This window comes from Cyprinus carpio, chromosome A25, assembly GCF_018340385.1.
Source record: "Cyprinus carpio isolate SPL01 chromosome A25, ASM1834038v1, whole genome shotgun sequence".
In the NCBI taxonomy this organism is placed as follows: Eukaryota; Metazoa; Chordata; class Actinopteri; order Cypriniformes; family Cyprinidae; genus Cyprinus; species Cyprinus carpio.
The window spans coordinates 10,860,920-10,887,018 of record NC_056596.1 but is presented as its reverse complement, the minus strand read 5'-3'; the positions used below and the strand labels follow the sequence as shown (position 1 = coordinate 10,887,018).

Genomic DNA, 26,099 nt, shown 5'->3' with positions numbered 1-26,099 from the left:
AGCTCACTGCTCTTTTTTTTTTTTTAAGATTTAGTAGCTTAAGCTCTTTGACAATTTACAATGTGTAATTTTTTGTTTGTATTTTTGAAGCTATTAAATTAGTTGTTAGCATTGTTTTATTTATTTTTTTAAATGTAGAATTTTTTTAACCATACTTTTATAATTACACTTTAAAAAAAAAAATATTTGAAGTATTTAAACAAAAGTCAGCATCTTGGATATTGAGAGCCAAGATGCATAAAATGCTAAATACATAAAAAAAAAAAAAAAAAACTTCCATATATACTGATATACACAAAAAATTGCAATGCATATCAAAACACCAGCTAAATATAATACATTGTAATATAGTATCAGAGGTCTATAGCAGCTCCTAGCCCTAGTGAACATGCTACACATGTAAAAATGATGTATCAGTGGATTTTATGAGTTTCCAAACACTCAAAAAATCCTGGAGCTCCTGTGGCATTTATCTGAAATTGCATGTCATGCTTTTGGGAGAGATGCATTTGGTAGCATAGAAAGATAAAAGGTGTTTTATGTTGGGCTCTAGGCCTTGTGTACTGCAACCCGTTGAGTTTTTCTGAGTTTACAGGTCCTCTCAGTGCAGAGAGAGGTGTATGTCAAGCCCAAAGCACAGTGTAGTCTTGCTTTCATCTGTCATAAGCCGTTTCATTTTACTGACAATGCAGTTTTTGCACTGTATGTGTGGTCAGGAAGGTAGTGTGTTTTGTTAAAAAGTGGTTCAGATCTCAGGTATAATTCAATAGGTTGATGCTCCTCAAAAGTCCTCGTTTGACTTTTTGTTCTTTGTTTTTCTTTTCCTCCTAATGTTGGTTTTAACCTCTCCTCTCTTTTTCTTCCTAACCACTCACCTTCTGCTTTCTGTCATGTTTGGTTGTGTTCTGTGTGTGTGGTGTGTTCTGGCCATGCTGTCTGTCAGTAATGAGGCGTGTGGTTGTGTTGTTGTGTGTGGGCAGTGATGTGGTTTCTCTTCTGTAACGCGCTGAAGTGTGGAGCATCATGTCAGAGTTAAGGTGGATGTGGGCGGCTTGCAAAATACTCACTCTCGCGCTGTTCCCGTCACCCAGTCCCTTAATGCTGTCGCGTGTTTGTCTCACTGTGTCTTTCCCTGTCTCAGTCTCTATTCTTGTACTATTTCTCTCGTTCTTTTTCTTCTTTATTATTTTATTTTATTTTGCATCATGAGATTTAAGTGTGCTTACATTACTTATTTTTTTTTGCATTGTGCGTTAAATATGTTTATATTTCTTATAATGTTGTAATGCCTAAATTCACACTATTTAATATATTTGTTTTAATTTAGTTTTGTTTTATTCTTTTGCTTTTTTGTTTTGCATTGTCTATTAAGTGTATCTTTATATTTGATATAAGTTGTTTGTTCTATATAATTTATTTAATTTTATTTTATTTTGCATTTGTGAGCTTTAAGTGTGTTTACATGTTTTGTTTTGTCCATTAAGTGTATATTTACATTTCTTATGTTGTGATGCTTAAATTGATTTTATTTTATTTTATTTTATTTTATTATTTAGCATTGTGTGCATCAAGAGTATGTTACCATTGTGTTTCAAAAGAGCCTAGAAAATCCCACTTGATATGTTCCCTATGGATTTCAGACAGTGTTTTTTTATACAGCCTATTTTCAGTTTAATGTTATTTACTTTGTAACCATTCACACATACACACACACACACACACACACACACACACACACACACACACACACACACACATCTTCACACAGCACTGTTTCTCCCAGCATGCTCAAAGACACACTAAGGTTAGTCTGTCGTCAGGATGGATACTATGGTGATGAGAGTTTGCTTTTTTTTCAGTGTAGTGAAAAAACAGAGCCGCTGGGTTCAATCTGTGTGTCAGTATTCCTAAAGTCTCAGAAGTAAATGTAGGTGATGATGTTGGCAGTTTATTTACTGCTGTTGTCACTAGTGAACAAACAATCAAGGTGACATAATAATATTCACATGTGCAACACTATCCATGTAGTGTGAAATAAGAGGTCCGTTATGTTATTTATGGCACAATCTAGGTGAAGAAATTTTGTCATGATTTTAATTGGTTCTAACTGAACAGATTTTAATTAATGGAAGAACTGAACTGAACCAATTTGAAAAGAACTGAAGTGAACTTAATCAAACAAATCTAAATTAAATTGAACTAAATTAGAGTACATTTAATCTAATCAAACAGAACAGAACAGAACAGGAAAAAGAAAAAAGAAAACCTATTCGAATCACATTGAATTAAAGGGGACCTATTATGTCCCTTTTTACAATATGTAATATAAGTCTCAGGTGTCCCCAGAATGTGTCTGTGAAGTTTCAGCTCAAAATACCCCACAGATCATTTATTATATAGTTTTAAAATTGCTTATTTTGAGTGGCTGTTTTCATGCGTGTATCTTTTAATGCAAAAAAGCTCATTTGTTCCCTTTCATGTCTTGTTGCGCTTAAACTATCAAATTCTCACAAATTTATTTTGGCTTGCTCATTTGTTCCCTTTCATGTCTTGTTGCGCTTAAACTATCAAATTCTCACAAATTTATTTTGGCTTGTTCTGAGACACTGTTTATGATTTATGGGGATTAAAAAAAGGAGTGGGTGGATTTTTATCATTATAGGGTGGTTGTGTACACACTGCCAACACATATTTATGTCCAAACACCATTTAAAAGTGAATTTTGCATATTAGGTGCCCTTTAAATGTAACTGAACTGATTTGAATTTATTTAAAGGTCCCCTGAAGTGCCTTGAAACATGCAGCATTATTCTATGTGGTGACGTAATTTCAACTAAAACAGGAAGAGAGGGTGGGACATATTGAGCAGCCCTGCCCCCTTTTTAAAATAGCCAGTGGCGTTTTGTTTATATCTGCTCGGGCCAGAGCCATTGAGCTCGGTAAAGCCGCATTTGACAGGCACAGTCTAATAGATTACCCCCTAGATTAAATATGAAACTCTTAGTAAAACAAAATAGTGGTCATAATCATGCTAAGGTTGTGTAGTTGTAAAAGTTTTTCATATATGCCGACTCCGTGCGATCGCGTCTCTGGACCGAAGCCAAAGTCCGGATCAGACTGTGTGTGCTGCTGCAGTTCATGTGAAACCAGACCTCATTTGCACCAATTGAAAACATATTTACACTGTCTTAATCATTCCCTATCACCTACATTGTGCACTACGAGCTATTGACTGTTCTGGAAATACTACACTGTGAACAAGTGACCTATCTCAGCCAGCGCTTCAGCGTCTATTTATTGTGCAGGAGGCAGGCACTTCGGATTCTAGAGAGCATTTGATTGGTCAGAAGATTTGATGAGAAGTTGAAGTACGATTTGACGTCAAAAAAACCGTTGAACCTTTTCGGCGGAAGTGACGAACTGCAAGCTTTGAATGCTTATATCTTCTAAATGCAAATTTTGTCACAGTTTTGGAGCACACTGCCTTACAGATAACCTTAAGACTAACATATTGATACTAACACCCAAAAAAACGTTAATTTTGATTTCATGGGGACTTCAAATTGATAGAACAGAACAGACTTGAGCCAAGCTTACCTAAAAAAATAAAACAAATCTAAATCTAATTCTGTTGATTCTAGTTGAATAAAGCTGAATTCAATTAAATTTGATCGAAGCAAACGGAACAGAAAAAACCTGAACTGTTTCAAATCGCATTGGGTTTGATTGAAACAAACAAAACACAGCTGAATGTAACTGAACAGATCTCAGTCGACAGAGAAGAACAGACTGAACTAAACAGAAACTAACTGAACCAAGCTGAACTTAATCGAAGAAAACTAATTTGAATGGAACTATCTGAACGAAGCTGAATTGAGTTGAATCAAAAAGAACAGAAAAACAGAACTTCAGAAACCTATTTTGAATCAGAACAAAACAGAACACAGTTGAATTTAACTGGACGGAACAAATCCGTGTATTATTCGTTCATTCGTTTTTTTGTTTTTTTATTAACATTGAAAAAAAAAATGAGAAAACGGCTCCTTTTTTGTTTTTTAATAAAAAACAAGAATTCAGCTTGATTTTACGTTTTTCATTCAGGGGTGGAAAAATGAATAAACAGCTTGAATATTAGATTTCTACATGTGGGCGGGAATGAAACGCCCCTTTCTCCTGATTGGTCAGCCGAACATCAAAGCAGGCCGTCATCAGTTTTTCCTCAGTTTCTCGTGGCAGAGTAAGGCCCCGATCAAACAGAACACATTTTTTTCAGGGTTGAAAATGCGAGGCACACCACACTGCCTTTTTTTGGTTGACTATTTTTAATTTAAAAAAAGAGCAGTGTGCTGCATCTTTTTAATGTTGCTAGGCAACCACCAAATCAGCTGTCCTGTCATTGCAGTCTCTGGACATTTCCAAGCAACTGTAAGCTTCTGTAACCACAACAGAACACAAAATGCTTACTGTCAATAGAAAATAATAATAAAAAAGGCACCTCTCACGCAAAAAATGCATTATGTCTGATCGGGAAATATTTTTCTACATTTTACCTCATACTGTTGTTGTTGTTTTGTTGTTGTTGTTTTAAAAAAACCATCTAAAAACTAAAAGTTTTCGAAATTCTAAAAAGAACCATTTTCAAATTTTTCTTATATCAATATTAAATAAGAAAAAACGAATGATACATGGATTGGAACAGAACAAAACTGAATCTAATCCAACTGAACTGAGTTCTGTGTATTTTAGAAAAAATACTCATATTAATAGTCAGATCTTGGTAAATATAACTAGGATAAATAATATAAAGATATAGTTGATATACTTGATTACGGTTGATATTTTTGGACTCAAATCAACTGCCTTGAAAATATTACAATCACAACATATTTTAATATGAGTTTGTACAGTGTGTTTAATTAAGATCTAATTGGTTTTGAAATGAAATCTTGAGGGGGGATGAGAGCTGGTATTATGCTGCGGTTAACATTAATTGCAATCCCATGCTGGGAAGGTTAAAATTTTCCTCCTTATGGAGAAATTATTCTCCTGGGCTTCCAAAATCAACAAGCGCTTCATCAAAGACCCAGTATTCCTCAAACTATTTAATTTTTCCATTTGTTATTAATAACAACATCGTGTCTAATAAATTAAGCAATGCACGAAAAATAAATGTTTAAACAAAAATAAACTATCCTCACTATTTCTTAGGTTTTCTAAGATTTTGACCTACTGTAACTTACATCATCCACAGAACTATAGTCCTTCTGACACAGATCTCCATCAGTTGGACCCTAAGGACATTTTAAACAATTTTAATGAGTTTTGACTGGAAACAGAGACCATTAACTCAGAGCGTTCAGAGCCTGTTAACAAAGTTTGCTGGCAGCTGCATCAAGTATTCATGAAGACCTGTGTACTCTAAAGCCACTGATTCATTATAACTATCACTTAACATCTCAGATGTTTCATCACCTGAGTGTTTAAGTCCCCTCATGGGATACAGAGGACCACTAAGGAGCTTTATTGATCTTGGAAAAACATTCAACCTGCCAGCGCCCTCTGATTCCGGTGATCAGTTCCAAAATTTCACAAAGAAAAACTGTTCCTATAGTGCTGAGTTCAGTTACCTGGGTGAGCCTGTGTTATTAGCTTTTACCAGTTGTTATCGATAACATACTGTACCTCGGAATGTTGCGACTGACCAATCAGAATCATGTATTCCACAGAACCCTGTCATAAATTTACTTAATATACTTGAGTAGAACATATTCCTGGATCATCCTGAAATAACATTCATTCCAATCAGATAGCAATCAGAATAGATTTAAATTTGGGCGCTGAACAATTAATATCAAGGATATTATTATATTTAATTCTGAATGCAATAATGTTTTTATAAAGACAAAAAATAGCAGTGTAAAAAAAAAATATGTCAAATTATACTAACGATATCAAACAAAGTACACTACCATACAAAAGTTTGGGGGTCGGTACGATTTTTTTTTATTATTATTTATACTTTGAGCAAGGATGCATTAAGTTGATCAATAAAGACATTTATAATGTCAGTAAAGACATTTATAATGTTACAAAAGATTTCCATTTCAAATAAATGCTGTTATTTTGAACTTTTAAACAAAAGCGTAAACCAATTTATTCTCCATTAAAACTAAGCTGAAATTAATAGAAACTAAGTACAAACTAGCAAATTAAAAAAAGTTACTGAATAGTTTAACATGAACATGCAAACATTTTCCCATGCATTTTACTTTTACCTGCAAATATAATTTTAGGGGATCCATAAGATCTTGAGTGCTGCATATGTGTATCATATTTGTGATTTGATGAATTTTCAATGCAGGACAAACAGAAATGCACAACATTAAACAAACATTGCCCTTGATGTCTGATATTCACGGCTTGTGTCTGCAGGGATCTGATCCGAGTGTTGAAGTGGTATGTGGATCGTATCATTGATGCCGAACACCAGGAACAGATCCAGCAGGTTTTGAAGGTGAGAACACTAACATACTCTTCATTCGGGAGGTATGTTACAATATGTATGCAAATCTATGAGGAAACATATGCACCCTATCTCTGTCTGTCAGCCTATCTTGTTGGGGTTAACCCTCACCCCCTGCTGATCTTCTGAGCTTCGCATCTGATCTACCTCTCCAGCCTCTCTCACCCACAGGCAGTTCTTTACTTTCTCATCATGCAATTAAGCTACAAACATTCGGTCTTTTCTTTCTTCATTCGCCCGTTCGGCTTTCATGACCTGCCATGGGACACCAGGCGCATTCTCCAAATGCATCCATGCTCGTTTACACCCTTCAAAGGTGTTATTTGAAAGCAATTCCCACTTTCTTACCTTGAACCCTTCAAACCTCTTTGGGTACGATGTGTGCCATTCATCTTGTGTGTGTGTGTTTTTTTTTTTTTTTTTGCTCTTTCTGATTGAAATGTTTAAAAACGGAAAATGACACTTCACACAAGTGTCTCCAGGTTCTATCTTTCTTTCTTTCTTTGCATCCCATTACATTCAGTATATTGTTACATTTAAATCCCTCCAGTCCTCTGATTGATTAGCAAGTATAATTTTTACTGTAGTCTTTTTGTTGTGAAATCTTTGCTGATTTCACAGGAAAAAATGTTTTAAAATGTGAATATCAAATATGATCCATCAGGCTTTTGAGAGACTTTTTTATTTGTTAATCTTTTAATTATCTTTGTGTTGCATTGCATTATATGTTTTGCCCCCACAATAAAAACAACAGAGCTTTGATTTTATATATCATCTTACTGAGAGAAATAGAGCCATAAAAGCCTGATGTATTGACTATGATGCTCAACAGGGTTTACAGGGTTAATATTTTTTGGATCGTTTGGAATTTTTAAAAATCCAATTAAATATTTATTTAAATAACAATTGTCTGAAATCATATACCTGCAGGCGTCTGAGTACTTGTTTAAGTACATTGTACAGTCACGGCGTCTGTACGCGGCGGCCACTGGAGGCCAGAATGAGGAGGAATTTCGCTGCTCTGTTCACGAACTCTTCAAATCCATCCACCTGTTCCTGTCACATGAGAGTAAGGGCATCAGCCCCATCACACACACACAGGTGAGACACACACAGGCCTGTAGACTGGATACACTGTACTGAGTGATGACAAAGCATGCATTTCTTTCAAAAGTATGTAGTTAGATACATATCACCAGATACACCATCCAGACACTTCTATTTTCAGGATATTCAGAGTATTTGCACTAATTTAGCCCTATATCTGTAAACAAAACTATGGTACTTGAATACAGTACTTCTTTTTCAGCCCCACCCAGATTTGTTCTGCTAGCATATCAGCGTTCAAAGCTGAGTCAGCCCATGGAGAGTTAAGCCAGTCTTGATATACACAAACAGAGATGCTCGCTGAGCGCGCTAAAAGCCCGCCACACACTGTCACGGCCCGCCGAGCTCAGAGTCAGCTGAGCCATGTGTGTCTGATGGGCAGAGACACTCGCTCCCGTTCTTTCTGAGATTGCTTTCGGTGGGGACATGTGCGCACATTCGCACATTCACTCACACTGACCTCTCACACAGGTCTGTTCTTGTTATGGCGGCCCAGCAGGAGAGCAGATTTCAATTAACACGGCCAAGAAAACAAAGCGTCTTTGGACACCACGCCATAATCCGAAGCACATGCAGGCGACTGGAGCTGCGCCAGATTCGTGTCACCGCGATATTTGTGTGTGCGCGAGTGCCTTTGCTTACATCTGTTGTTTGACATCCCCTGCTGCGCCAGAGGAACATTTTCCCACTAAATCAATGTGCAAATGCGCTTGGAGGAAGATGATAGCGGCATTACAGTGACACAAATGCACAAAATACACACATACTGGAGCAGCATGTATTAAAAACCAACTAATCAGGTTTTTTTGTATTTAAATAACTTGTTTATTGGTTTTCGCAGGCCGTGTTCCTGAGATCGTTCCCGACTGTGTGCTGCGAGCTGCTAAAGATCTTTAGCATGAGAGAGGTGGCAAATCTGGCCCGTGACACGCTGAGCAGCCTGCCTGCCCTCACGCACACGGACTGCCCTCTACAGGCCGTCAAACTCCAGTGCATGGCCAAGACCGTGGACAGTCCTCTTTACATCAACCCAGGTAAAGTTTTAAAGTAGTTAAAAATGAACTATTATTGCTGAAAACACTGTAAGATCAAGTCTAGGTTTATTAGAGGCCTTCTAAACTCTACACTGTATATACTGTTTAAGCCTAATATATATGATATAAATAGTCTTTTTTTAATCAAACAGTTTATTAAACCTTTTGCCTAAAACAAAATCAATGTTTTGTATCATAATTGATAAAAAACTCAACAAAATCTCAAATATTATGAAACAGCAGAAAATTGAAGGAAGAACACAGTTTTATTCAGAGGTCTAAAAAGCATGTTTTCAAAAAGTATACAAACGTACACTTTTATAACAGACTAAAATGAAATGCATATAAATATCAGTTGTCAGTCTGTATCTCCCAGTAATGTGTCCTGGTAAGATAGTATTTAAATGTTTAGTTTTATGATCAAAGCTCTGTAGTTTTAATTGTGGAGGCAAAACTTATAATGCAATGCAATACAGTGATGATTGAGAGATGAATTAATAAGTATTCCTCAAAAGCCTATCATATTTGATGCTGACATTTTAACATGGTTTTTCTAAAAACTGATGTATGGATAATCAAGCAAACCCATTCCAGTCCGGTTAAGTTGTTCTTGTATTTATTTTATTAAAATCAGTAAAGATTTCACAACAGAAAGACACAATTAATCTAAAAGGTCTTTAACTCGCTCAAAAAGTATGACCTAGCAATCAGACAACAGAAGGCATGTTTTAGATTATGTACAACAGTTTTCCAGCAAAGTTTTAACGCTGTTGATCATTCAAAGGCCTTAGAGATTTGCATATCAAATATGATAAAGTAGACTTTGTAGAGTTAGAAGTCGGTTGATTCTTATATTTGTGTTGTCAGAGTCAAGGTGTGTGCTGTTACCTGTAGTGCTGCGTCTGCTGCACACACACCTGCAGGAGCAGAGGGAGCTGGTGCTGTGTGCCAATATCCTCACCAGCATGCTGACGCTCAACACACCAGCCACGGTCAGTCTTACACCAAAACTCATTTACATACTGTTTGCTCCATTCTCTGCATCATTTTCTTCATTTGGTCTATTTATTGCTTAGCTTGTAGCTCCCGATTAGAATTGCTGCTGTGATCTGGTACCCATTTTAGTTGCTGCTTTTGTAAATAAAAATGTAAAATTATATTTAATATGTTTGATTAAGGGCTTATTCATTTATCTAAAAAGTATAATTAATTATCTTAAAATGAGTTTGAGAAAAAAATTCTAATTTCATTGTGACATGCATGTACATTTTTGCAATAAGAGAATTTGCAAGCAAAATATTGTAAATATGTAGAAATAATTTATTCAATTGTTTTTTTTCCTCATTAAAATGGCTGGTGAGTTGTGGTACTGTACATATTTTACTTGCTGATTTTATGTATATATATATATAAAAAAATACATTTAATATGTTAATTAATTATGTAACCAAATAAGTAAAAAACTTCCTGAAATGCATGTGCATGCGATAAGGGAATTTGGTGCATTGAAATATTTTTTACCTGAAATTGATGTTTATTCAATATTTTCTCCTTTACCACAGTAATATAATGGCACTTTTCTTAGTAAATATTTATATATGTGATTAATTGTTATTGAATTTCATCAACACATATTTATAATATATGAAATATTAAAATAAAAAGGGTGCTAAAAAGATGTATTTATCCATTTTAATCAAATCAAATAAAGTCAAGTCTGTTTATGCCTCTGCAGGAGTGTGGTGTGTCTGAGGAGGTGAATCTGGTCATGGAGAGTCTGTCTGGAGTGTTACTCAGAACTATACTGGAAGTGACCAACCGGCCTCAGCCTGCCGCCACCTCACTGCGCCTGCAGTACCAGGATGTTACTGTGCGTGTGACTGTTTCTAATGACCTTTGACTTTTTACTTCAGGGACAGTATTTCAGTAAATTGAGTAACAAAAGTGTGTGTGTTTCAGGGTGAATTTGTTGCCTGTTTGCTCACATTGCTGCAGCAGTTGAAAGATAAAGAATACCAGCAGCTTCTCAGCAGATTTCCCACTAAAGATGAACTAACGGTAAAATCATTTGATTAGCATTACCAGAGTGCATTGCAGCTTATTCTGCTTGGATAATAGTGACTGCTGTCTAACTGTACAATCTCTTACGCTGGTTTTCCAGAGTTTCCTCCTGCAGTTATTCACTGTCTTCAGAATACTTATCCGACCCGATATGTTTCCGAAAGACTGGACTGTCATGAGACTAGTCGCTAATAAGTAAGTATGGAAAACAAAACCAGAAATAGTTCATATATAATCTCATTCAGCCATAGAAATGTTTTATTGCTTGATGTTTCTGTTTGTTTGTGTTCAGCGTCATCATAACCACCATCTTGTATCTCTCTGATACCCTGCGCAACAATTTCCTTAATGAGAAATTTGACTTCAAGGTAAGATTTTACATTTACTACTGCTCAAAAGTTGTTTTTTTTAAAGAAATTAATACTTTTATTCTTTAAAATGATAAAAAGTGAAATGTTCTGAAAGATTTCTATTTCAAATGAATGCTGTTCTTCTATTCATTAAATATTCCTGAGAAAAGTCATTAAAATTAAGCAGCACAATTGTTTAAACATTGATTATAAGAAATGTGTCTTGAGCAGCAAATCATCATATTAGTTTTTTTTTAATCAATTATAACAGTATTTCACAATTTTACTATTTTTTTTATGTTTTTAATCAAATAAATGCAGCCCTGGCTTCTTTCAAAAACATGTGTGAATCAAACCCATGACCTGGCTGTTGCTAACATCAAAAGTTCACAAATTAAATTTGATTACAGTAAATATAATGAAGTACAGTATGTGAAACATCTGCACATAAACTTAATTCTCAATGTTTATATAAATAAAAATATTTCATTTATTTCATAGAAATTCACTAACTCCCCGTCACTTTTATTATTTCATTAAATATGCTAAAATATTCAGAAGTCTTTAGTAAACTGAGTATGTGTGAATGCAGAAAATCTTAAGAGCCACGATCTCAAATCTAAACATTACACATAACATAACATAACATAACAACATAACATATAACACATAACATAACATAACATATAACACATAACATAACATATAAATAAAAATGCCAATATATTCAGAAGTCTTTAGTAAACTGAGTATGTGTGAATGCAGAAAATCTTAAGAGCCATGATTTCAAATCTAAACATTACACATAACATAACATAACATAACATATAACACATAACACATAACAACATAACATAACATATAAATAAAAATGCCAATATATTCAGAAGTCTTTAGTACACTGAGTATGTGTGAATGCAGAAAATCTTAAGAGCCATGATTTCAAATCTAAACATTACACATAACATAACATAACATAACATAACATATAACACATAACACATAACACATAACAACATAACATAACATATAAATAAAAATGCCAATATATTCAGAAGTCTTTAGTACACTGAGTATGTGTGAATGCAGAAAATCTTAAGAGCCATGATCTTAAATCTAAACATAACATAACATAACAAATAACATATAACACATAACATAACATATAACATATGAAATAACAACATAACAACATAACGTAAATAAATATGCCAATATATTCAGAAGTCTTTAGTAAACTGAGTATGTGTGAATGCAGAAAATCTTAAGAGCCATGATCTCAAATCTGAACATTACATATAACATAACATAACATGCCATAACATAACATAACATAACATAACATGCCACAACACAACACAACACAACACAACACAACACAACACAACACAACACACAACACAACACAACACAACACAACACAACACAACACAAACACAAACACACATCTAACACATAACATATAACACATAACAACATAACATAACATAACACACAACATAATGTAATGTTATTTAAAATTGTAGAATCAACTTGAATACAGTTGGTCACACGAGGGGGAAAAAAATATGGGTCAGATGAAGTAGAAATATTTCCTTAGGCTAACAACTGCACATTGTTATTCTTTACAGTGTGCCGTATGAAAAATAAAAAATGACTGCATAGGAGAAATGTCTTTTTTCTGTGTCTCCTAGAGCATCCTGGGAACATGTGAAACGTGTGGCTGCAAGGCAGATAATCGCCGTCAGCATCTTAATTAGCTCTCTTTTTATCTGTAGGTGTGGGAGTCCTATTTTTATCTCTGTATAATATTCATCAACCAGCCCTGCCTCCAACTGGAAATGTTCCCGCCCTCCAAGAGGAAAAAAGTCCTGGAGAAGTGAGACCCCTTGCTGTTCTTTTCCTTTATATGATCAGAATCCTACCAGGAATGAGATTGAAAGATTTCACAATGTAAAATAACACATTCTGTGTAATGAGACACTATTAGTAGCAGCAGGTTAAGCGATTTATTGTATATTGGATAATTTGTAGTTTTACACTGTGATCATTTTGAAAATTGCACCATGAGAAAACCATTGCAATATTACCACAATATCCTTTCTATAGCCGCAGATTTGATATGATTATTTTTTATGTTTTTAAAGGTACGGTGACATGAGAGTGATGATTGGCTGTGAGATTTTCAGCATGTGGCAGCATTTGGGTACGTTCACTTTCACAAATCTGCATTGAGCACTTATGGCGTCACATGACCGGTGCATATAAAAGCAATGTATGGTGTTGTCTCCCAGGTGACTATAAGTTAAATCTCATTCCTACCCTGATTGGTCCGTTCATGGAGGTGACTCTGGTACCACAGCTGGACCTGCGGAACGTCCTCATCCCCATTTTCCACGATATGATGGACTGCGAACAGCAACGCAGTGGCAACTTCAAACAGGTGCTGAAATCGCAGCGACATAAACATGTTTCAACATGCGAGAGCAGCGTGATGTTCTTGTCATAGTAAATTATGTGCGGGCGTCAGAGTACAACGATGTGGATGAGAGGAAATCAAGCTCGTTTACAAAGATCATGTCGCTTTAGAATGGAATCATAATTTGAAAAAGATTGTCAGCAAGGTTTTGAGCTACTCATGCAAATTTAAAGTTGAAATACAATGGATATATAATTTATTTTCTAAATGCAAGTCTGGGTTTTCAGTTGACTTGTAGAAAGCGCTTAAAAATAATTATTAAAATTGCCTGGAATAGTCATGCATGATTTATGGTGCTGGAAACCTTGAACAACATCATAAGAGGATTTAAAAACATGCTGTATGAATGAAAAGTGACATTTTGAGGATTTTTTTTTTTTTTAATTTTCTTTTAAAGGTGGAGGCCAAACTAATAGACAAACTGGATGGCCTGATGTCAGAGGGAAAAGGAGATGAGACATACAGAGAGCTCTTTAACAACATGTGAGTCCTAATTCTTTCCTAAACCATCATGTTTTGTAGCTGCAATGAGAAATGTGTGCTTCAAACTGTATGTACTATAAATTAAATATAAATATAAAATACTCTATGCTAATGTTCAAAAGTTTGAGGCCAGTATTTTTTATGAAAGAACTTAATACTCGTAGTCAGCAAGGTCTCAATTGATAAAAAGTGACCGTAAATAAAAATAAATTCACAAAATATTAACTTTCCAAAAAAACAAAGAATCCTGAAAAAATTATAAAAATCAAATCAAACATATAAAAAATTTATCATGGTTTTCCACAAAAATATTAAGCAGCACAACTGTTTTCAACATTGATAATAATAAGAAATGTTTCTTAAGCAAATCTTATGCAAATAAGCATATTAGAATGATTTCTCAAGGATCATGTGTCACTGAAAACACAGCTTCATGTGAATTAATTACATTTTAAAATATATTAAAATAGGAATTGGTTATTTTAAGTTTTTCTGTTTTTACTTTCGTAAAATAAATGCAGCCTTGATGTGAATGATGATTTTTTTCAAAAGCATTTTTTTTTAAACTTGCGACCCCAAATTTTTAAGTGGTAGTGTATGAATAAAAAATTGAATTTTACAAACTATTAAATACTTTAAAATAAGTATTACGTTTTTAAAGAATAATACAACATTTTAAAATGTTTTTCTATTTTTCTGCATCAGAATTCCACTGTTTGGTCCATATCCGAGGTAAGACCCTCATTAAATACTATGTACTGTAAAGTTGGGTGTAATGAAATAAAAGGGTGATCAATAAAAAGTTTTTATTGTTGTTTTAATTAGTTCCTATAATAAATCAGAATATGCCTGTGATTTAGTCTCCTGAAGAAGATTGAGAGAGAGACCTGGAGAGAAAGTGGCGTTTCCCACATCGCTACCGTCACACGGCTAATGGAACGATTGCTAGATTACAGGTAACGCACACACACTCACATCCATACACGGACTGCATACAGTATACAGTACAGACACACTCATGTTCTTCACCATTTCTTCACAGGGACTGCATGAAGATCGGAGAGGTTGATGGGAAAACAATGGGATGTACAGTCAACCTTCTGGTTAGTTTTGGATATCACTGACATTGTTTAAAAGTGAATTGTGTAATTTATTTCATGTTCTTAACCTGAGATCAGGGAACGTATTTTAAGACTGAAAAATATGACTCATTTAACCTTTTATTATTATTATTGTTATTTGTTTATTTTGTTTATTAAGACAAACTACAGAAAGAAAAAAAACATCATTTGCTCACATTGTCATTTTCACATTTCAGAACTTCTACAAAACTGAGTTGAATAAAGAAGAGATGTACATCCGTTATATTCACAAGCTCTATGAGCTGCACCTGAAGGCACAAAATTACACTGGTAATAAGACCGCAACATATTTGTGTTGATCTGTATCATTTTTTATTTGATAGTATACTTGATTGTTAATTTTGTACTGTAGCCTACCTCTGATTAAAATATTTGGCAAGTAATTTCTGCACCAATTATTTTTTTTGTATAATAAATATATATTTTTAAATAATGTCAAATGTTATATATGTTAATTGTTTTTAATGTTCATTTTAATCATTATTTTTATATATTAATTTTAATATAATTTAAATATTTAAATATAACATCATTTATTATTTTTTAAATAATAGCATTTTACAATAGCAATAAATATTTTAGAATTATATTATTATTTTGTATTATAATAATTATGTTCTAAGTAAACTTTTTTTTATTTTTATGACTGTGTTGCAGAGGCGTCGTACACCCTCCTGCTGTACGATGAGCTTTTGGAGTGGACCGAAAGGCCTCTCAGAGAGTTCCTCACGTACCCCATGCAGAGTGAATGGCAGAGGAAGGAATGCCTCCATCTCACCATTGTACACAATTTCGACAGAGGGAAAGTGAGTCCATCTCGCATTTTAGGATGCATTTTATCTCATTTTAAAAGCCAATCAGACTGACAGAGATTTGCAGTGGGAATGTGACTGGAAATCCTTCGTTGTTCATTCACAAGTGTCTGATTTCCAATTACTCTGACCATCGGTGACACAGTGTGAACATGGACAACATACCAGATGCTCTTTTCTTCCTACATACTGCCATCTTTTGGCTGAAACCTATTGCTGCAATTACTCAACTTGTTTTGATTAGAGAAGGGGTACTTGTTTGTAGTTAAAAATAGGCTTTTATGTATGAAATAATATTACTGTTATTTTAGTCTTTAAAAACTGAACTGTTCATCCTAGTGCTGGGAAAACTGCATCATACTGTGTCGAGAGCTGGCCAATCAGTATGAAGCGTATTATGACTACAGGAACCTCAGCAAAATGAGGGTAAGTATTTTCTCTTTATGGTCCATTTATTAAATAAGCATTTAATAAACGTGTGTATATATATATATATATATATATATATATATATATATATATATATATATATATGTGTGTATGTATTTAATAAATTAATATATATTTAGATTGTTTTACAGTATTTATTTACTTAAGATTATTTTTGCGCACCGTGGTTTGCAGTTTAAACACCCAGTGGCTATAAATATAGCTCTTATTTGAAATGAATTGAGTTGTTATTATGTTCATTACACTTATAGCCAATTGTTATCCTAATGAGGCGTTTGGCTTTAACTGTTAAACTGAATCTCCCCTATTGTTTTTTGTTTATTCTTTTACACAGCCGATTGCTTCACAGATCGTGTCAGTAATTTGTCATATTAACAGCTGTTTGTGTTACAGTGTGCTCAATGGTCTGTTTTATTTGCATGTTTGATAGATGATGGAAGCCTCTTTCTACGACAAAATAATGAACCAGCAGCGGCTCGAGCCGGAGTTCTTCAGAGTTGGCTTCTACGGAAAGAAGTTCCCCTTCTTTTTAAGGGTACAATTCTTCAGGCATATTTGTATTATATTTATATATGTTTGTATACATATTATATATAATAAAACATTATTAATATATTATAATAAATGTAATAAAAGCTGATTACATTATGGAAATATTTTACAAGTATCTCTGTCTTATTCATCCATTGTTTTTGTATTTAGAGTTTTAAAATTTGGGTGAACTGTGGCTTGTAACTTATTCAGTTCAAATGTTATCCTGTAATTCAACATCTTGTCCTCTAGGGGGCACTTTCCTTCCAGATCTAACCGTAACCCATCTATAATTTGAAATATTTCTGCATCATTTCCTTTTTATTGAGCTATTCACATTTTATCCAATTGCTATTCTTCATTTTCACACCAGAATGCAATGGATAGATGATTGTAATGGAAATGGAGGGGAAGAGGAGAAAGAATTAGGAATTATGAAAGATTTACTCTATTTTCATTTAGTCCCTCAAACAGTCATTATTGTGTCCAGTGTCTTCCACTGTCCTCATTACTTCTGTCTGTGTGTGTTGCTGCCGGACAGAATAAAGAGTTTGTGTGTCGAGGGAATGATTACGAGCGTCTGGAGGCCTTTCAGCAGCGGATGCTCAGCGAGTTTCCTCACGCCATCGCAATGCAGCACGCCAACCTGCCCGACCAGACCATCCACCAAGCAGACGCGCAGTGTATCCTTAAACACATTTTTTGTTGATTTTATTTTTACTTTTTTACATTTTCATTTTTCTTTTGTTCATTATGAAAGTCACACATCAAAAAGTCACATCTAAATAGTTTTTTTCATTTTTTGAGACTGTCTAATTGCTCCTCAAGGGTTCGTAGATGAGGGCTGGTGTGTGGAGAAGGGCAATTAAAGAATGGAGAAGTGCTAATAGGGCAGCTGTTAGATGTGCAAACTGCTGGTCGACAGCCAGATGGGTATCTGCTCTGTGATCTCTTCTCTTCAACCAGCTGCTAATGGGCTGATAGTTAAGTGTATCTGTGGCATAAGTTCATGAGTAGCTTGGACTTCTATCAGACAAATGTTTTATTGCTCTTTTACAGTTAGGAGACTTAAGTGTCAGTTATGCTTAAAGGGATACTCCACCCCAAAATGAAAGTTTTGTCATTAATCACTTACCCCCATGTCCTTCCAAACCCGTAAAATCTCCGTTCAGCTTCGGAACACAATTTAAGATATTTTGGATGAAAACCAGGAGGCCTGTGACTGTCCCATAGACTGCCAAGTAAATAGCAGTATCAAGGTCCATAAAAGGTATGAAAATCGTCATCAAAATACTCCATCTGCCATTAGACGTGCAATCTGGGTTATATGAAGCAACGGGAACACTTTTTGTAAACGAAGAAAATAAAAATACAGACTTTTTTCAACAATTCCTTTGTCAACGGTCTCCTCTGTGTCTCTCTATATCACTGTATGCTGCGTATGCTCTTCTGTATCATCCACGCCACAATGACACGCTGTTTCTATGTGTATTTAGCTTTGATTTGAAAGAAAACAGTGCATCCTTGTGGCGCGGATGACACAGAAGAGCATACGCAGCATACAGTGATATAGAGAGACAGAGGAGACTGCTGACAAAGGAATTGTTGAATAAAGTAGTTCTTTTTTTAGCTTTTTTAGTTTTTACGGGTTTGGAACGACATGGGGGTAAGTGATAAATGACAAAATTTTCATTTTGGGATGGAGTATCCCTTTAATTTATAAGTATCACCTTTGTCTCAGATGTTTCTTCTGAATCAAATAAAAAAAGAAAAAAAAATGAGATAACTATGAGATTTATTTGAGACAAATGAGAGAACGAGATTATCTGTGTGTTTATTTGTGTAAACTGACTAAATGCGCTTTGTACGTCCCTTAACTGTTCATGATTCAGATCTGCAGATCTATGCCGTTTGTCCTGTCCCTGAAAACCAGGACGTCCTGCAGAGAGACGGAGTCCCCAACAACATCAAGAGCTTCTACAAAGTCAACCATATTTGGAGGTTTCGCTACGACAGGCCTTTTCACAAGGGCACCAAAGACAAAGAGAATGAGTTTAAGGTGTTGTAGAGTGACTCTCTCTGTGTGGGTCTTTTCATTTTTTTTAATGTTGCTAAAAATGTCTTGGGCACCAAGATGATGAAAAGATTAAATTTTTTTAATTCAATTTGTGATGTTCATGTTGTTTGTGCTGTGTTGTAGAGCCTGTGGGTGGAGCGGACAACACTGACCCTCGCTCAGAGTCTACCTGGCATCTCTCGCTGGTTTGAAGTTGAGAAAAGGGAACTGGTGAGTCATAAATGAAATCATTTTTTTCTCATTTTGACAAGTAGACTGCAGCCTTTGATAAATCATGAAAACTGCCTATCACGTACAAGATGAGGTTTTTCCAAGCACTTCACCACTGTCTTTAAATTAAAGTAACTGCAGTCCACCATCAAAACAATCATATAATCAGAGACATCATAACCTCAGCGTGCTTTCAATACAGGTGGAGATGAGTCCCTTGGAGAATGCCAGTGAGGTGATTGAAAATAAGACGCTGCAGTTGAGGACGCTGATCGCTCAGTGTCAGATGAGGCAGATGCTGAACATCAACCCTCTCACCATGTGCCTGAACGGAGTCATCGACGCCGCTGTCAATGGAGGACTGGCTCGATACCAGGAGGTACGGGACTGGATGGAGAGCAGGGTTAATCTGCTTCTGGTAGATTAGAGGTGGACTTTGTGGTGCTTGTTATTTCACTGCCTTAAAGCTTTGATCAAAAATGTAGAGTACTGCAAAAAAACGAGTAACTCAAGGCTTGTATATTCAAGATGTTTGTAGCGCCAACATACAGAAGTTCAGCATACAGTACTAGTGAACTATTAACTAAATAATTATATTATTTAAAAAATATTGTAAGTATTATTTTGTGAAATTATTGTGTATTAATAATTGGAAATATCACTAATGTAAAATGTAGGGAATCTGATTTTTATTTCCACTAAAATAAGAAAATAGTTTTTATGTTGACAAAATAAATTTTGAAAAAATATAATCTTTGAACTGTTGTGATCCAGATGCCTTGACTTTATTCTTGTCTCATGATCTTGGTCTTGAGCTGCTAATAAAAAATAGCTAAACTTAAGCTATTTAATTTTTTTATTGCATAAAGAGCAGTATTTATCTGATCATTTATAGTAGAAAAAACAGATGAGCTACATATTATATTGAATTATTTTGTAAAATTATTATACAGTATTATGACTGTAACTTGTGTAAAATGTAGGGAATCTGTGATTAAAAAAAAAAATTATAATTATGATTTTAGTTCATATTTTAGGCGCTACTATTTAAAATTAGTAGAGATGCTGCTGTTATTTACTCCCCAATATTAATTGAATACAAATGCAAATTAATGTTTTGTTTAATTATTATTACACAAAAAGTTAAACATTTAAGAAAATTGTATTTACATTGACACCCTAACCCCTAACCCTAACCCCTAACCGTAGTTTTTATGTCATTTTATTAATTTTTTTTAATGAAATTAGGCAGTCAAAATCTCCAATCTTATTCAAAAATGTTTTGACTCTGTTGATGTCTCATAGCCTTGACAACATAAATAAACTGTAAATAAATTTACTTTCCTGACTGAACTCACTAACTAATCAAGAAAAAAGAAAGGTATCTATCTCTAGCTTTTGCTTCCTGCGAAACCCTCAAAAGAGCATTCGCTGGATGTTTAATGACTAGCCCACTTCCTCACACTTCATAGGACCGTGTGCTGTGTGTATCTCTGACAGTTGCCAAGCAACAACATGTTGAGCACTGGCCTTTTGTGAGCGTGAGCTTCAGCTAACTCTATTAAAAGGGAAGAGCTAACTGCAGGGGTCCTCCTGAATCCCAGCATGCACCTCACTTCACAGAAGATGAGTTTACCATAAAGCACAGGGCTCCAGGTCTACTCACCGTGCTATGAAAGCTGGATCAAAATGTCACTTACATATGACAATTAGCATGATAGATTAAACGAGTCGTGGAAACATTGCCCCAGTGTTATTGTAATGTTGCATCATAGTTTCTATGAAATGAGCAGGAGTGCAGATTAGTTTACAGCGTTAAAATGGCTGTGAGACATGCACTGAATTTCACACAGTGTGAGTTTATTTATTAACTCTTACTTAGAAATGATCCTGAATACAAATGATTGATACAGTATGTCTCATTATGTAGGCATTCTTTGCGAAAGACTACATTGCAAATCATCCAGAGGATGGAGAGAAAATTACTCGTCTTAGGGAACTGATGTTTGAACAGGTACATAAACATTTATTATTTGGGTCAGTGATGTGACACTCAAATTTTTTTTGTCTGTTCGTTTATGAAAAAAATATATTAAAAATTCTATTCATACAATGACTTTAGTATATCTAATGAAGAGTCTCTAAAATATAATGATATTTATGTGTTAACAGTTTTTTTCTCTGACTTCTTGCAGGCCCATATTCTGGAATTTGGTTTGGCTGTTCACGAGAAGTTCGTCCCACAGGATATGAGGCCGTTACATAAAAAGCTTGTTGACCAGTTTCATGTAATGCGCTCCAGTCTGGGGATTCAAGTATGTGTACTTTTACACATACCTGTATAGATACATATTCACAGCTCTTTAAGTGGAATTGTGTACATTTTTTGATGTTAAAATGCATATCCCAACTTGATATGTAACTATAAATGCCGGTCACACCATGGAAGATAACAATAACTATAAAGTTTAAATCAGTCCACACACCACACAACTATAATGATAATGGCACAGAGGAATAACGTTGGAATCACTTTCAGAACAATTTTTCCAGCTGATGATGATAACATTGACAGCCAATCAGAAATCCCGCCCATTCGGACATAGCAACACTGGCTCAATCAGTGGCGAGAGTTTGGGGCGGGGCTATCAAGTTTTTCTGACCAATAGTAGATGAATGTTTGAGAAACCTATATTTGTTTAGTGTCACTAAAGGCATTGAAATTACATATGAGCTTTAAAAAACTGTGTTCATTTTAACAAATGATTTGATGAATCGCTTCTTATAACAGTTGGTATGTTTTTGTTTAGCCACAAGAGTTTCCCGCTTATGTGCGAGTTAGTCCTCTGCATTTTGCGAATGGCAGCCCGCGCACATGCAGGACCCCCGTACCTAATGCCATCAGTCCAGAGGGAGGCCGAATCGTGGCGAGACGCAGGTTTGTGTCATCCTAACGCCATGTTAAAAACGTTTCTTGTGTGCATTTTTGAAACATAAGCTGAAATGCTTTAAGGTCAGAGATAAAAGGGTTTTGTAGTTTGAGAAGTTGAATCTCGGCCAAGTAAATGCTGTTTAAGAATGCTTATGTTTTGGATCAGGTTTGACAGATTGGCAGCTTGAATGCACCCACACGTTTGCTAAATTTATCCTCTGTTTTTCTTTCAGTCCTCTCAGCTATCCGGCTGTCAACAGATATTCCTCATCCTCACTGTCATCACAGGCCTCAAACGAAGTGAGCAACATCACCGGCCAATCAGAGAGCTCAGATGAGGTCTTCAACATGCAAGTGAGAAATTCAAAGATACTCTCAGTATTAGGGAACTAAAAAGTTACTAAAAGGTAATGCTACTAACCTTCAGATTCATACAACCATTCATTTTAATTAATTAATTAATTATGACGAATTTGTCTGTTCAGTGCTGTCAGCTGACACTGTCATGTTGCAAAAAAATGCAAATAATATCATTGGTGACATCCAACAGCTTTAAATATATATATATATATATATATATATATATATATATATATATATATATATATATATATATATATATATATATTATTTACAAACAATTATAATGAATGAATGATATTAAATATAATTTTATTTATATATTTTATATGATTATAAATAACATGTTAGGTTATTTTTAATGCTAATTTATTTACAGTTTATATGGTAATTTGTTTTTTTTCCTCGAAAGAGTAAGTGTATCCATTATAATAATTTTTTTCCAAAAAGTTTTTAAATGTGTGTTTTTATATATATATATATATATATATATACATAAAAAAAAAAAAAAAAAAAAAAAAAAAAAAAAAAACACACATAAATTAATATATATAAATATATAAATGTTTTTCTTTTTACAAAAATAATGAATTATTAATGAATGCATAAATATCATTATGTTTTTGAGGAATCACACCATTACATGTATTTAAGTATTTCATTTTGAATATATTTCGGAATAAATTAGCAGACAAAAAAAAATCACTGTTACCCAGCAATTTTAAATGATTTTATAATTATTTTAATAAATTATATATATATATGAATTATTATAAAATTATATATTATAGCATAATATGCTATTTGTTAACATTTGTTATTTATATTATGATAATTTATATTTATATGGCCATTTTTTAAATCTTAGCTTATTTACTTTATAAAAGAACAAAAATAAATAAATAAATAAAAAATCACAATACATATCTGTTGTCTTTTTCTAGCCCAGTCCGTCTACCTCAAGTCTCAGCTCAAATCACTCTGGCTCACACAATGTGAACAGCTCTGCGCCCTCCAGCAATAGAGGTGAGTGAATTCAATAAACTATACGCAATCTGGCACTTTAAAGCAAGCAGTACTTATAACGTCCTGTGATGTAATTGGCATCATTTTGCAGCATTGCTTTGTTTCTTCTGTTATTTCGTATCTTTTCAACTCTCGCTATGTGCCTTTATTCCTCTTCATTAGCTTCTCCACTGCCGTCTGACAAGCACAAACACTCCAGAGAGAATGCATGCCTCTCTCCACGGGACAGACTCTGCAGCGGCATTTTCTCCAGCCCGCTGGACCCCACACAGGTCAGAGTGCTTCCACCACCACTGTTTGACAGTTAGATGTGAAACTGAACATTCAGTGGGAAATAATGTAGGGTGGGGCTTCATTTTTATCCACCAAGAATTATGATATTTCAAATTCTCATAAACTTACATTGACAGAGAGACCTGCATCTAGAAACCATAATATCTTTTGAAAAAGAACCACCCAGAACACCTTAACCATCTAGTAACAACTAATACTTTGTATTCTGTAGAAACATTATATATATATATATATATATATTTGAAAAATACTTTATATGTGTACACCACCATTCAAAAGTAAATACATTTTTTATGTTATAGAAAGAAGACTCTTACGCTCACCAAGGCTGCTTTTATTTGATCAAAAATACAGAAAAACTGTAATATCATGAAATATTATTACGATTTAAAATTTTGAAAATATTCTAAAATGTAATTTATTCCTGTGATGCAAAGCTAAATTTTCACCATATTAATATAATTATAGTAGTAATTTCTTTATTTAAAAAAAATTGTGCTGACCCCAAACATTTGGTATATGGTGGTATATATTGTTTTTTATAAGTATTATTAAATATAATCTAAAGTATTATCTAAATAATAATGCATTAAATGTATTGTTTTTCCTGCTCACATTACAGGAGCAGGAATAAATACTGAAAATATTAATAATTACTACATGCATTATATAATGTAAAAAATAATATAAATGTTCATTGTCATATATTATTTATGTAGAATCTACTATATGTAAATAGTATACATAATGATTTAAACTATAAATATTAAGTATTCGCCATTAATTAAATAAAAACGATTCTTGCACTGATGAATCTGTAACAGTGATTAATAAAATAAAGTCCCTCACAGTGTTCAGTCAGCATCCACAGTACAGATTCACTGAGACCTCCATCTTTTATATCTTTTCTAGAGAATGATTCCGTTCCAGATGCCAGTGGATTCAGCATTACCACGCTGTGAACCCAATCTCCCCACACCTGAGACAGGTACTGCAGCTTTCTGCTGTCAGATAACAGCCGGTACACTTGAATCGGTTATGTACAGCTCAATGACATGTCCTTTTGTTCCTCTGTGTGTGTGTTGAGTAGGATCTCTGTGCAAGAATGTGAGGTCACTGTCTCCCATGCCAACCACCCGTTCCCCTCAGAAGGTGACTAGTTTAGGCTTAATTCACTTTCTGGTAATAGTTGGTGTTTCTTAATGAAGTTTGTCCTTTGTTTTGCTCTGCAGTCAATCGTCCCGCCCCTCACACCCTCTCCGACGGATGGCTTGCCGATGGGGAGCCTGGCGTCTCACTCTCCTGCCCGCTCTGGCAGCTACAGCAGCGGGATCTCGTCCCTCAGCCGCTGCAGCGTCTCTGAAACGTGCGGGATCGACCTCCCGCCACCCGATCCTCCTCTACCCCCCACCGTCCCCGCAGACGTGCCCATTCGCCGGGGCAGCAAGACTCCTCCGCCCTACAGCGTCTATGAACGGAACAATCCCCGGCGAGCGATGCCACTGCCTCACAGTCTGTCAGTGCCGCCCAGTACTGACAACCCCAGCCTGAGCAGCAAACCCCAACTGAACCGCGTGCAGCGCATTAATTCAGAACCCCGTCACCGGCCCACACCCAGGAAGGTCTCTCAGCTGTAGCGCATGAGCGGTAACCCGAAACTTGGACTAAGTTGCTTTTCTTTTGTAAAATAACTGTAGGTTATGTATCATAATTGGCAATGTTTTCAAATGCAAGGAGGTGCATTTTTGTGGAGGATAGGGAGTGGCATATAAATAAATCTTTCAAATCTTTTAAAAAAAAGAGTATCAATTCATTAGAATGTACAGGTCAATAAATAAATCAAAAATGTCAATAAATATGTTGAAGTCCAAAGCAAAAATTTAAATTTAAAGTAATTTATTTATTGACACATTTCATGCTTTATTTAGACTATATATAAATAATCAAACAAGTAAATAAATGTTAATAAATCTAGCATAGTCCAATAAAAAAAAATGTAATTTAAAAGTTATTTATGAATTGACACATTTCATTCATTTTAATTCACATTTCATATATTTTAAACGAGTATCATGACATCATAAATAATGTCAATAAATAGATAAATATTAAGACATCAGTCTTTTGCAAAATATTATTTTATACATTTATTTATTTTATTCATTCATGTTTTATGTGTGTGTGTGTATATATATATATAATATATATATATATATATATATATATAT

General features: G+C 34.5%; 1 protein-coding gene across 1 annotated transcript in view; it reads left to right on the top strand.

Moving 5' to 3' along the window:
- The window catches only part of LOC109088363 (dedicator of cytokinesis protein 4-like), a 60,220-nt gene extending 34,391 nt beyond the window's left edge, over positions 1-25,829 (top strand). The window contains 32 exon segments of the mRNA XM_042715457.1: positions 6,433-6,514; positions 7,454-7,624; positions 8,472-8,664; positions 9,532-9,656; positions 10,400-10,534; positions 10,624-10,722; positions 10,826-10,920; positions 11,018-11,093; positions 12,854-12,954; positions 13,223-13,281; positions 13,370-13,518; positions 13,952-14,037; positions 14,743-14,769; positions 14,898-14,993; positions 15,080-15,140; positions 15,356-15,449; positions 15,837-15,985; positions 16,331-16,417; positions 16,872-16,976; positions 17,514-17,655; positions 18,865-19,031; positions 19,173-19,259; positions 19,462-19,638; positions 21,190-21,273; positions 21,455-21,574; positions 22,070-22,197; positions 22,425-22,545; positions 23,496-23,577; positions 23,740-23,849; positions 24,784-24,859; positions 24,962-25,023; positions 25,104-25,829. Of these exon segments, the coding sequence (XP_042571391.1) occupies positions 6,433-6,514; positions 7,454-7,624; positions 8,472-8,664; positions 9,532-9,656; positions 10,400-10,534; positions 10,624-10,722; positions 10,826-10,920; positions 11,018-11,093; positions 12,854-12,954; positions 13,223-13,281; positions 13,370-13,518; positions 13,952-14,037; positions 14,743-14,769; positions 14,898-14,993; positions 15,080-15,140; positions 15,356-15,449; positions 15,837-15,985; positions 16,331-16,417; positions 16,872-16,976; positions 17,514-17,655; positions 18,865-19,031; positions 19,173-19,259; positions 19,462-19,638; positions 21,190-21,273; positions 21,455-21,574; positions 22,070-22,197; positions 22,425-22,545; positions 23,496-23,577; positions 23,740-23,849; positions 24,784-24,859; positions 24,962-25,023; positions 25,104-25,508 (3,751 nt within the window). The 3' untranslated portion in view covers positions 25,509-25,829.
- Positions 25,830-26,099: the final 270 nt, after the last annotated feature.